General features: G+C 36.8%; 1 protein-coding gene across 4 annotated transcripts in view; it reads right to left on the bottom strand.

The window, feature by feature from the left end:
* The window catches only part of LOC139955968 (uncharacterized), a 595985-nt gene that overhangs the window by 366370 nt on the left and 215064 nt on the right, over positions 1-14551 (bottom strand). For all 4 annotated transcript variants that reach the window (XM_071955175.1, XM_071955174.1, XM_071955173.1 and 1 more), the window contains exons 24-28: positions 12726-12881; positions 11663-11797; positions 10390-10533; positions 8764-9030; positions 3386-4531 (exon numbers count right to left, since the gene is read on the bottom strand). In XM_071955175.1, the coding sequence (XP_071811276.1) occupies positions 3386-4531; positions 8764-9030; positions 10390-10533; positions 11663-11797; positions 12726-12881 (1848 nt within the window). The remainder of the gene's footprint in view (positions 1-3385; positions 4532-8763; positions 9031-10389; positions 10534-11662; positions 11798-12725; positions 12882-14551) is intronic.

Genomic DNA, 14551 nt, shown 5'->3' on the forward strand with positions numbered 1-14551 from the left:
AACTCTTCCCATCAGCCAATTTGTTTGTTCTATAGATACAAGTTGTATAATAGTATATGTTGCTATGGAAACTGCTGATCAGAATGACCGTTACATCAGCTATACCATACAGGGTGTAGGTGTATGTGGAGGCAGGTGTTTAATGATTGAACCAGTTTTGTGATAGATATCTAGAACATGAAGCTTGTTTGAGGGTATTATACCAATAGAGTAGTGCACGTCTACCTGACAAGTTAACTGTGGACCTATTGAGGTGACATCTTTGGTGTGTTTTCATTCATCACTAGTTTTATAATTGTATGTTGAAGATATGGAAATAAAATATGGAATATTTAAAAAGTTGGAGGATTTAAAGTAATTTAGACAATCATAATTGAACTGGAACCATTCCATGATGAGAACAGGATGGCATGTGGGTTGGCAAGTATGCTTATCATACCTCTTATCATACCTCTAGCTCAAACTCAAAATTGTCATGATATAGATAACTTTGTATGAGACATGATTGTTCAATCTATCAGCTATCATATCATATGGTGGGTAGCTAATGTCAGTTGAAAACTTCATTTGATGCTCTAGTGACATTGGAAGTGACAAATCTAGTGTGTAAGTCATTGTAGCTATGAATTGTGGTATGACTCCTACTCTTTATTTTCCTCTAACAGTTTTATTCTCTGTTAAGAAAATCAAGTTTGTTCTCTGGCAATTGATGTGTATAGAATCATTGCATTAACAAAAAATTATATTGATGATGTATTGTTAGTAAAAATAACTTCAGTAACTTAATGTAAAGAAATATGAGCAATGTTTTAATGATCCATGTCAAGGAGTATTTCTAGAGGCATATAGACAAAAACAATATTTATAGTAATAATCAGCAGTTATTTTTACAACGCTTTACGACCACAAATGTGGGAGAAGCCCGCAAGGGCTTATGGATTACAACTTACACGTCGGGTGGCTTCCAATTCAACACTTAACTCAAATTTTGGAATCTTTTCACTTTAGAAAGTCATTTCAGATCATGGGAAAACCGTAGATTTCTCTTGGATGAAAAACCCACCTCACTATGACCCAGCCGGGAATCGAACCCCGAACCTCCCGATTGCTAAGCCTCATTGCTTCAAATGCCACCGCCTTTATCCACTCGGCCACAGCACCATTTATAGATCCTATACTATACACAAATTCAACTCAACCATGAGCGTTATTGCTGCATACACTAACATAACACATAAACAAGAGAGAAATGAACTTGCTATGTGCTACTTATGCTAAACCATGAAAATGCAAACAATGTATGTTGCTATATGGTAGTGCAACTAAGACATTTCTATGTGCCATAAGTTAACTTAGTTTAACTGTACTGCATGTTTCAAATAAATTAGGACCACTCTCATACTAATGTCATTTTTTAACTTCCAGAAGGAATCATGTAAAGTAGCTTTTACTAACTTTGAAAGCAAGAATTAATAAATAAAGTGCTCACCTTATCCAACATCCACAAAGTACTAAAAAAACAAGGATGAACATGATCACGCTTAAGGGTACAGCTATAAAAGTCAGCAATGGAACTGTGGGGAAAAGAAAAGGTTGACAATATTTTTTAACTTATAACAAACAACTCTAAAAACTAATTGACTCTTAAACACACATACACAAAACGGTCACACAGTGGAACGTATTTTCTCAAGGACAAGGGATGGATCATATAAAGCTACATAACAATTCCTGCACACACCTTGAATGCAGCACACCCACAATAACAGGTTATAATGAGCATGGTGAACACATGGATAAGCAGTTTGCTAACAGTTTTATTTTATTTATATTTGTATTTATATCTGTCTATTAAAATTTCATTTGTCTATTTTCTCCACACCTTTCTGTCTTTGTCCTTTACAAGTTTATTCCCTACCCCCTAGTTTATTCCCTACCCCCTTCCCTTAATCCTCTCTTTGTCCCTCCACTGTTTATCTCATACCTCTCCTCTTGCCCTGTTGTTTTCTTTCTTTCGTCTCTCCATCCCTTGTCTACTAATCCCCTTACATCTATCTCTGTGTTCACCACACTCATTAACCTCTCTGTATTCTCTGCATGTTTTTGTCCCTTCTGTTACCGTTACTTGTCATTTAGCCTCTGAAGAAGATCCTGCTAGGATCGAAACGTCAGACATATTCTCTTACACAGGCTCACTAGATGATAAACAGTTTGCTAACAGATTTATTTTTATTTTTATTTAAAGTGGAAAAGTATCGACAATTCAGTTTCTTTTTGTATGCAATAACACAGTGAGTTACAAACCATTCATCAAGTTAGAGAAATCAATTCTTCATTCTCTCGGACTACACCTGAAAGTCAAATTCACTCCATTGATATACCATTTAAGCTGATTGTACTAACTTTAGATGTAAGATTGTCAGATTCTTGAGTTATTGATTTGGGCACAATTATAATGGCAAACATTGACTAATTTTACGCAATATAGAATGCAAATACCTCAAACAGGAAGTTCTATTATGCACAATAAATGTTAAGTGAACATTCTATAAAACACTTTATAGTAAAATGTATTTAAAGACAAACTAACTAAAGTAGATCATCTTGGGACTTTGCAGTACCATGCAGTCAGTGTATATGGAGAGGCTATTACCTACTTGTTCTTAACACTGATTGATCACTTTCCTCAACTGCCAGGTAAGGAATCTGTCATTCACATCCAGGCTAGCATTATCACTGTCACATTAGCATAGTCTGTTACATAATTTTTCAGTCAAAGTGTGTTAACTAACTAGCTCTTGCAGCTCTTAACTTGGTAATTGTTGGTATGCTTTCTTTATCTCTTCACTAGCTATGATTGACAGCAGTTTAGAATGATCAGGAACCATGTAAAGGTGATTAATTACCGCAAGAATGTGACTGACACTAAGATGTAACAAACAATGATGAAACAAAACCACCCCAATCCAGTGGCGAAGCGTTCATACAGTCAGAGGAGGCGGTGCCCCCCCCCCCCCCCCCCGACGGACTCAAATGGACTGCTGGCGCCCTTTTCAGCTTTATGCCACTTTTTAATCATTCGCGATTATTGACTTTTTTTATTGCGCTCTCAAATACCTAAAGACATTTGTCACATTTTGTTGGTGTAATTTTCTGACAAAATGGCAATGACACCTATTTATATGCAAATTAGAAAGGCCCAGAAAGGGTCATTTCCGGCGATTTAGGGAATATCTTTACTCAAACAATTTCTGTATGATCCGCGCCAAACTGTGGTGGCGCTCCGCTAAGATAGTGTCAAAACCGCCCCTACAGACCATTCTCGTCCCCGTGTCAATAACCCTAGCTCCGCCACTGCCCCTATCTTTATCTTATAAAGACATACCTGAGCTATTAAATCCACTAACTGGACTGGCAGGAGTTGCTCCACTACCTATTGCTCCTGTTGTACCATCAGTAACTGGACTAGCTGATGTATCTGTAGATACAGATGAGACAGGAGTTACTCCACTAACTGTAGATCCTGCTGTACCGCCAGTAACTAAACTGGCTGGTGTATCAGTAGATACAGCTGAGACAGGTGTTGTTCCACTACCTGTTGTTTGTGTTGCATCATCAGTAACTAGACTGGCTGGTGCATCAGTAAATACAGCTGAGACAGGTGTTGTTCCACTACCTGTAGATCCTGCTGTACTGCCAGTAACTAGACTGGCTGGTGTATCAGTAGATACAGCTGAGACAGGTGTTGTTCCACTACCTGTTGTTTGTGTTGCATCTTCAGTAACTAGACTGGCTGGTGTATCAGTAGATACAGCTGAGACAGGTGTTGTTCCACTACTTGTAGATCCTGTTGCATCATCAGTAACTAGACTGGCTGGTGCATCATTAAATACAGCTGAGACAGGTGTTGTTCCACTACCTGTAGATCCTGCTGTACTGCCAGTAACTAGACTGGCTGGTGTATCAGTAGATACAGCTGAGACAGGTGTTGTTCCACTACCTGTAGATCCTGTTGCATCATCAGTAACTAGACTGGCTGGTGCATCAGTAAATACAGCTGAGACAGGTGTTGTTCCACTACCTGTTATTCCTGTTGCATCATCAGTAACTGGACTAGCTGTTGTATCTGTAGATACAGATGAGACAGGAGTTACTCCACTAACTGTAGATCCTACTGTATCATCAGTAACTAGACTGGCTGCTGTATCAGTAGATACAGCTGAAACAGGTGTTGTTCCACTACCTTTAGATCCTGTTGCATTATCAGTAACTAGACTGGCTGGTGCATCAGTAAATACAGCTGAGACAGGTGTTGTTCCACTACCTGTAGATCCTGCTGTACTGCCAGTAACTAGACTGGCTGGTGTATCAGTAGACACAGCCGAGACAGGTGTTGTTCCACTACCTGTAGATCCTGTTGCATCATCAGTAACTAGACTGGCTGGTGCATCAGTAAATACAGCTGAGACAGGTGTTGTTCCACTACCTGTTATTCCTGTTGCATCATCAGTAACTGGACTAGCTGTTGTATCTGTAAATACAGATGAGATAGGAGTTACTCCACTAACTGTAGATCCTACTGTATCATCATTAACTAGACTGGCTGGTGTATCAGTAGATACAGCTGAAACAGGTGCTGCTCCAATACCTGTTGTTCCTGTTGCATCTTCAGTAACTAGACTGGCTGGTGTATCAGTAGATACAGGTGAAACAGGTGTTGTTCCACTACCTGTTGTTCATGTTACATATAAAATATTGTGCAAATTATTGTCAACTAGAGCAACCAGGCCAGCTGTGTCTTAATTGGAATCTGGCAGAAAACTTGAGCACATGGAAACACAGTTTTCTTTTATATATAGCCACCCAATGGCATTGGTAGCAAAAACAGATGCAATTATGAGTGTTGAATTTATTTTTACTGCTGGAGAAGATGCATTAGAAATATATAACACTTTGCAATGGGTGACTGCTGAAGATGAAACTTGGTGAGTTTTGTGCCAGTAGAAAGAACATCACCTAGGAAAGGCATTTATTTAATACACGGGACCAAAAGGGGAATGAGCGGAATTTAACATGAGGTTTCACATGTGAGAGAATAGTGTGTTTCATGACCAAATTAATTGACATCTTCTTGGAGACAAAGATCTCTCTCTCTCTCAACAAGTTATCCATAATTGACAGGTTATTGAAGCAGAGAACTTAAATGTAATAAAACTTTTTTTTTCTATTAAGCAAGTACTAGTAGGGTAGCTGACAAACAATCGCTTCAAGTGTGGCAGGCATTTTCAGTGGGTGAATTTTTTAATGTTTTCACTTGATAATATATAGATTTATTAATTACTTACTGTACATATTACTGTCTATATATATATATATATATATATATATATATATATATATATATATATATATATATATATATATATATATATATATATAAAATATCGATATAGCACTTTACATGAAAGAATATCTGAGAGCACTTTATATGAGCAAAATAAAACCAAAACCCAATGTCAAAAAGAGAAACTAGTATAAATTAATATCAATGAGGTGAATGAGCAGATAGACCACTGACTTGTGCAACAAGGCAAAAACATCGTACATTTTAAAATTTAACATAAGGTCTCACATGTGACAGGATCATGTGTGGGTTCATTGATGAACAAATTCATTGATGTCGTCTTGTGGAAGAGGACCTCCCTGTCAAGAAAGCTATCCATATTGGCCAGGCTAGTGAAGCAAAGAACTTAAAGTACTAATAGGGCAGCTCACAAACCAAAGAATTGTTGCAAGAGTGGCAGGCATTTTTTTTCCTTTTTTTTGGTTGGGTTAAATTTAAAGATGTTTTCACTGGATAATAACTTAAAAAAAATAATGGTTTGGGAGATTAAAGTGTTCAGCTATAGGGAAGCCATCTTAAATGTAGCATTTTATATAGTAACTTTTCAACATGCCAAAAAAGAAGCAACCAAGAAATCAGATCGTTACTACAGCTTTGAGCATACGGGACTGGTCTCAACAGAGACCTGTCTTTCATGAGCACCCATGGGAGAATCCCAGCCGAGGTGCAGGGTCTTAGTTGTGAAACTGGTCATGAAGTAGATTTTTTTCTGGTGTGTTGATAGTAATTAATTTTATATATATATATATATATGTATAGCAATTAAATGCTTTACATGAAAGAATATTTGAAATCACTTCATATAAGAAAGATAAAACCAATAAATCAATCAATAAAATAAAGAAACTAGTATTAACTAAGATCTATGAAGTTAAGACAAATAAAAACAAGATTAGTCAATAAAGTATGATGAAAATGTGAGTATTAAGTTGGGATTAATCACAATCAAAGGTAATCACATTGCTGATGAAGGGTCTGGGAATTCGAAATGTCATATCAACAGTTCACTCAAGTAGGTTGGCCCCTCACCATGTAGAATTTTAAAAACAAATCATACATTTTGAAAATGATTTGCTGTTTAGCTGGCAGGCATGTATTACACTCAATGCTGGAGTAATTGGATCATGTTTCTTGGGTTTTGTGACTAATCGATCAGATGAATTATGAATGGCTTAAAGTTTGTGGATTTTACAGGCTGGGTGGACAGTACGCTATTGTAGTTATCTAAACGAGAAGTAACAAATGCATGTATTAATTATGCTAGAACTATTTTGAAGAGAAGAAAGAACATTGTACACTTTTCACTACCTATACCACTAGGCACTATTGCTCCTTGCTATATTAAAGTGTTGTATGTCATCACCAAATATCATAATATAACATGTGTAACAGCTACTAACCAACAACTGTATTCTAAGTTTGGATATAATCTGATTTCTGGTTGTGGAGTTATTGCAACTAAAAATTTGAATCCCTCCCCCCCCCCAAAAAAAAAGAGTTTGGTTTGAAACATATTTGGTTGTACATGGCTCAAAAATATATTTGCCCCCAAAATATTGAACCCCAAAAACTGTTGGCTAAAATGGTCCCAAAAATATTTGGCCCAACAAACTGAAAGATGTCCCAAAATGCATTTGATGTGGAAATAAAATTTAGGCACACCCTGCGGAAAAAGGGCTCGGAAGTTTTTTGAGCCCAGATGGTCCCAAAAAAGTTAGACCTACATGTACCATGCAGGCCTTCATGTAATATTCATAATGTCTGTACCAAACACAATAAGGCACACCTTCTCACTATTGTACAACAACATAGCATCTTAAGTATTACAAAAATATACATCACTCCATTGTTGAGTTATTGCGGACCCAAGCAAGTGTCACCATCGCACGCACACATACACACGTATGCATACTAACCTGACCATATAGGTTCCTTTGTTTCCAGCAAGGCACCAAAAAGGAACCAAAACATTAGCTGTGCAAGGCAATTTTTATCCTAGTATTTTAAAAGAATCAACATGAAGTGATTGTAGAAAATAAAAAATAGCTTGGACTTGCATTCCAGAAAGAGAAAGAGTGTTGAAGAACTACTTCAAATCACCTTCCTGTTTAAGTCATTCTGGAACAAGAAGTCTGCAATAAAACCGAAGCAAACAGGCTACACCTACTGTCTCCGTCCCTATGAAGGAAAACAACAGAATGTTTAGTTTACGGGGAGTCAATTGCGTTACCCATTACTTTCACATAATGAAGAGCAAAGGTTTCTTGTTTGTTTTCTTTGTTTTTTTTTTGTTTTTTTTTGTCTTCTCTGTTAGGTATGTTAATATACACAAGTCTTATACAAGTTGTAACATCAGAGCTGTTAATTTCAAACATTTTGAAGGTTAGGATCTAGTAGTACCTTATTTCTTTGTCTGGATTGTTTCATCCACGAAGGAAATGTTGACATTTTTATTCAAAATTTTGTATTTGTATCTCAAAAGCCAGCAATTGTCACAAGTATAGGTTATGTAATACATTTGGCCATATATCATACCGGCCTTCTTTGGCTTCAAATACAGCTAGTATTAATCCGTTTCCTCCCTCTATGATGGTAACTACCTTCACCAAACACATGTGAAGACTTAGATGGCTACAAAAGGCTATAGTGCTGACATATAGACAAAGTGCAAATGGTCTAGATCTGGCCATGCAATTAAACTTTAACAATTTTAAGACAAAACGTTAAAACTTGTATATCATTCTCAATAAATATCAATATGATTATTTATAATAAGGTTGATATATAGTATATACCTACTGCTGCAATTGTGGTGTCTTCCTTGTCAGAGCATGCCATCACCATCACTTCTTACACGAAAACAATGCCTGGTATATGCAATCGGCGCTTTGAGTTTCAGATGTCATTCCAAGATCCAGATTCCTGATAGTGACTCTAATCTTGTAAATCCAGTGTGGTACTTAGAACAGTCTCCATGTTGTCTTCTATCTGGCAGATCAGTTCTCTGAGTGTTAAGGTCTTTTCTTTCTGTGTTACTCTCACTAGTACTCTGGGCTACACTCACTAGAATTACCCTGAATTCATGTTTCTGGCTGTATACCAGAAATTAATAAAACTCTTACCTCGGTAGAATGATTTCTTTCTCTCAGTGCCACAAATAGCTCCTCCTTGGTGCCTCTCACTTTTATTCATATAGAGAATCTGGCTGTCGATAAGTCAACTGATGATACTCTTACCTTGACACATTATTCTCTGTCTCTGAGTGCTGCTATGAGCTTCTCCAATGAACTCAAAATGAACATCTCACCATACACCAGTAAACTGCTGAAATTCTAAAAAAAAAAATTCTTAATACTAACCATTAGGCATTAGCGTGATGGTTTCCATAAGCCCAGTACCATTGACGGAGCAAGTCACTTGCATGACTGTCTCTAATGTTATTTCCACAACCTTTGTTTGGTTATAACTTCTTGCATCTTCATCAGCAGTAAGTAATGTACCAATAGGACTCAGTACCAAGTCACTCTGTGCTACCAGAGGGTTCCTAATAACAGTGCAGGTCACGTTAGCTGCTTGTCCAGAGTTCACTCTGACATATGTTAGGATGATGTTTCCTGCACCATTGTCTGGAATAAAGAAAGTATTTCTGTGAAAATGTTTTCTTATGCTGTCATCACTATGCTTAAATACCAGGCGACATGCAGCAGTGACTGTGCTACATTCATATTGAATACTTACAATTCTTACAGGACCAAAAATGTCACATGTGTTTTCCTAACTTTTGCTACAATAACAATATTTTTATCTTATTACCCAATTGTTCTTGTGATGCCACATGCAGGGGAGGGAGGAGGTGGGAGGGCAAAGGCTCCATCAAAATAAAAGTTCTGCACAATAGAGTATCCAAAATTTTGAGAAGCAAGAAAAAACAGCTCTCTTGCACCAGGCCATCAACAGAGCATTTATTGTACGGGATGCTGCTAACATTTCACAAAATTGTAAATAGGACGTACGGTACGTGTGCACAATATTTTAAGTAGTTATGTACAAATGATACAACATATCGCAGCAATCAATAAATGTTGCAAGGAAATTGGCTAGACTGGTTCTGACAGGGGAAGTAGAAAACAAATGATGTTATTGTTTGTTTACTTTCTCTGCTCTGGGACTCTGGTCTGGCAAACAAACCATACCAAGATGCTATGCACATTACAGTATGTATGGTATGTGTAAACGTGTATAGTATAAATATATACACTTTACTGATCAGATTTTTACTGTTTATAACATACAGTTCAGGGCTGGAACACATGGGGGGAGGGGCAGAAATTCAAGTACACATGTTGAACCAGAGACAAGCGCAGATGAGGATGTATTTGGTCGGATAGTGACAGAGTAGATATACTTACTAGTTAGCATAGCCAAAGTTAGGCCTAAGTTAGGCTTAATTTGCAGTAGACTAGATAGTCAATATCAAAGGCAGTTACAAAATGCCAGTTGAAATTTGTGGAGGATCCTCAGCCCTAGTATTGTGCATACAGAGCTCCAAATCCACTGACCAAACTGCATTTTCTTGATGTACAATTTCGTTGCAGATGGCACATGTTACTTTTCTTAACAATGGTAGCATATTTTTGGTACGCTACACTCTCGTCAGGGATATACTACCCCTGTGACACCAGGATACGAAGGCAAGCTTGAGTTCTCATATTTGACATGTTAGATTTGGACAAACTGTAGATAGGATGTATACTGCAAGTTAAAAACAAAGCTGTTACGAGTAGCTTGACCTAAAACATTCTTCCATTTAATTATGGTATTTGATATAATTTTTCTATAATTGTCTTAACATACATCGATATATATGTAGGTAACATACCCCTTCACACCCCTGTTCCCATTTTTATGTCAAGTTACTAAGATAAATGAAGATCATTGCTGGCATGTTATCTATCAAGCAGTAATCATCTGCTTGTACTAGTTACCTTGATTACACGCTATCCCAGTCCAGGGTACAGCACACCCATTGGCACAGTTAGCCTCAACTTCACTGCATGCATCCTCTCCACCAGAACAGGAGCAGGTTAGGTTGCAGAAGTCACCATAATAACCAACAGGACATGGGCCATCTACCAGTAATAGAATTAGCAGTTATATACTTGAAGTAGTTATTAAAGTTATGGCAATCACTGGTAACACCAACAGGACAATTAGCTGGCACTAACAGAATTAGAAACAACTAACCTGAAATGATATTTTACCATCTTATCAAATATTTAAAGTTCTGAGACAACACATGAGGTCTTTCACATTTAGTATCATAAAATTAATTTCAATGCTTTGTGCCATATTTAGACAAAGAAATATTTAAAACTTTAATATAAGTACTATGCAATCCATGGATCATGTTGCAGATTTCATTCCAAAATTTGGGTAATATGACCACTTTGAAGTCGATGTCTTCACTATACGACTCACCTAATTTGACCCCTGACCTTTAAAACATGATGTAGGTACAATCTTAACATGCATTCAAACAATGCATTCAAACAGTCAATACTTTCTCATGGTTACAACAAAATTCAGCTAATTTGTATATTGGCATGTCCATATAATACTAAATTTAAATTACAGCTATCTTATTAGGCAATCAACTTGAGTCTAAGCAATTTCCTTGACTTGAAAATAAGTCAACCAAACATTTTAGGTCCTTGCAGTACCAGGGAGTTAGAATATATGGCTTGTAGCACTACAGTAGTACTAAAGAATTAGCCAAACTACCTTTGTAGCCACAAAAGCAGCTTTGTCTATGTTCATATGTATTGTTTAAGTTGAAACCTGTTAATACCAGTTAATACCTGTCACCAAATACCAGTTGCAACAGGTACCTGTTAAAACCAGTTCAACAGGTATTAACTGGAATTTTCACCTGGGTTGTCTATGTTCACAAGTATTGCTTAAGTAGCAGAATTTTAGTTATGGTTAGTTGATCCTAATATTTCTTGTCACAGTCTTGTAAAACCTCTAACTGGTCGAATACATGTATACTACACTGTTCTGCATAGCCTGCAATTGTTTTATGTGTATGAAGTTAATGTCTATTGTCTTGTTGCCAGAACTTCTGATCAGCTGTTGATTATACTTGATTAAAGTGAGAGATGTGTGTGTTCAAGGGATTACGTGCTCATTATAATCTCACTTGGCAATCACAGTTACAGTACCAATATAGAGTACAAATAACATAATGAAAATACTTGCATTGACAGTTTGTTCCTCTCCAGCCATCCTCACATTGGTTGTTCTCACACACACCAGTGTCTAAAGCACAGAGAGTGTTATCTGCACAATGACACTCCTGTTTACAGTTAGCACCAAACTTCCCTGTTTCACACTCTGGAAAGAATTGAAGAAGGTAAAATGTAAGTCATGAAATTGCTGATGAAGTACTGAAACATGGTTGTGATATCAGAAAACTAAAGAGCACACATTCCCAGATATGATCTACACTGCTAAAATAATCGTTCTGAGAGACCTGTAATGTGCAAAATGATAGAATGATACTATTAATGAAAGTCAACAAACTCCTACAAGGTACAGTACCTAGTCTTAAAAGTGACATTTCTTCCAATTTTACAGAATGGATACTTGGATGATCTCCCTTATTTCAAATATCAGGAAGCTGTCTCTACCAAAACCAGAAGCAACAAATGGAGTCTATTGAATGATGACACCACTAACACCATTGAAACTATTGTCAGCATTGAAAGATAAACGGGTATAGCTCATTGCCATGTTATGAATCGTTATAAATTTCAGATAGAAAAGGATAATAAAAATGCAATGTTATCACTTAACAATATGAATGTAATATCTTCCTTTTGGGAAGCATACAGTATAAAGTGCAAATTCACTGGCAGAACCAGAATTTCAGTATATTTATTACCATGTTTCAACAACAAAGAAACCAAATCAGAAAAAAAAACTTACAGTGTATAAATTGAGTAATATGACATGTATGTTCATATCAACACACATAGCTTACCAGATAACCTAACTTGATGTTCATAAGCCAAAAGTGTTGTTAACAACAGTTTTTGAGCAGCTCACACACGTTTTACTAATATGATTAACATTAATATTTCCAAATCGAAACATACATCAGGAAAATAATTAAACATGATACAAAGAAAGGAAGACCTCATTGATATAGAGTCTGTATCTGCAGCCTATCATTTACTCTTAGCAATTGTATTGGTGACTATTCTAATGGACTCAACAATCTGTTTGTCATAACTTCTTATAAACACAGTATTATTGATACCTTCTGTACAGTTTAGTCCTTTATAGCCAGCAGGACAGAAACAGCCAAGAGGATCAGGATAACAGATGATTGCACCCTGACATCCATCAGCATGGTCGTCACCAGAATCATCACATTTATACTCAGCATTCTGACCAAAGACATTCCTGCCATGAACTGTTGATGAAAATATGTATGTATTTATGTAATTTAGATCCTCCTGCAAGCAGGAACTCGTGAAGAAGCCATCATTGGCTTATCAAAGCCTCAAGCTGACCGAAGTCAGTCTCTAAGATTCATATTTAACGTCCATGATTATGAATTGTCAATTGTCAACAACTCTGCCACTGGACGACAAACATTAATCTTTGAGTGACTCGAACTCGGGACCTATGATTGAAAGGCACCGGCGTTAACCACTGAGCTAACCCTCCACTCACCTTTGTAATATGGCGAATATCCCCTGTAGCTTGCTAGAGATGGTACTATCGTTGCCCCTGGGGAAAATGATTTGGTAGGCTATTTCTGAAGCCTAAATCCAAGAAGCTCCACTCAAATATATGATTAAAACATTCTATTGAAATTTGTTCGTAAAACGTACGACCCGCTTGACTTTTTTTTCGCACTTTTCCTGTACAACTACCACTGGACAAGGATCCTATGGAAATTAAAATTCAAACATGCCTTTGCTTGTGAATATAGAGCACACTCAAAGTAGGGCCAGAAAAGACCCCTATCTCATTTTCTGCCATTTTAATTACTTGTTACGAAAAATTGAGACCGTAAATTTTCCTCAAAATTAGCTAAATTCGAAGACTGGCCACATGTCTTCCACAATATCTGCAATATCAGACATAAAATACTTTACATTTATGCAAAAAATGCCTCCAAACTTGACACAAATTTAGGGCTTTTAAAATGCAATCTGGATTTGGTTGCTAGGCGGGGCCATATCCTAGCAACGAAAAATTTTTCAATTTTTTTGGTGCCCAATTTCATCCTTTGAGACATATGGCAAGACACCATATCAATTTCAGGCGATTCTGAGAGGGTCGACGTGGAATCGACCCAAAAATCTGTTGATTTGGCCTGGATTGACCCAATTAGGAGATGATTTGTTCTCTCCCTGATACAATTATAAGTTCAACCACATGCTGTTAAATTACTTGATGATATTGATTGGAAACAAGCAAATAGGTATATATAATATGGAGGTAATATTGATCGTGAAGCCAACCCAAGTTAGCAAGACAAGATGTGCAAGAGCTTTGAGGTCTTTAACGTTTTACTCCCAAGCTATTACGGGAGCCAATGAGCAGAATACCTCACCAGTTAAATGAGTAAGATAAGAATTTTTCACCAGTTGAGCATACTGCAGTGTTATATTGTTTTAGTTGTGCTGTGTCACCACACTGTCAATTATTATTAATTTAGTGTGAAAGAGATGTACTGTGTTCATTATACAGTTTGGTTTGTATTCAGAGCTGTCACGAACACTAGTATTGCTTTTGTGGTTATTGTATTTTCTTCTAGGCTATGTATTTCACATTATTATTGTGTAAGTGTGATTATCTGCAATATATTTTCATGTGTCCAAATTTGACCAAAGAGATTGTTTATTGTGTTTTGTCTGTTAACCTCCGGAATGGCTGTCATTTTCTCCTGCAAACCTTGTCTGGCAGAGGCGAAGGTACTTAAATCTGTAATATCTCTCGCTATCTGCGTTTTGCTTCACTAATAAGCAGTAAAGTTAGAATTAATGTTGACAAGATTTCTGACAACAAATACCAGATCAGTTACACAATCTGGCCAGAGACATGTTACCATCAACAGCTGATAAGATTGAG

This window comes from Apostichopus japonicus, chromosome 2 (assembly GCF_037975245.1).
Source record: "Apostichopus japonicus isolate 1M-3 chromosome 2, ASM3797524v1, whole genome shotgun sequence".
In the NCBI taxonomy this organism is placed as follows: Eukaryota; Metazoa; Echinodermata; class Holothuroidea; order Aspidochirotida; family Stichopodidae; genus Apostichopus; species Apostichopus japonicus.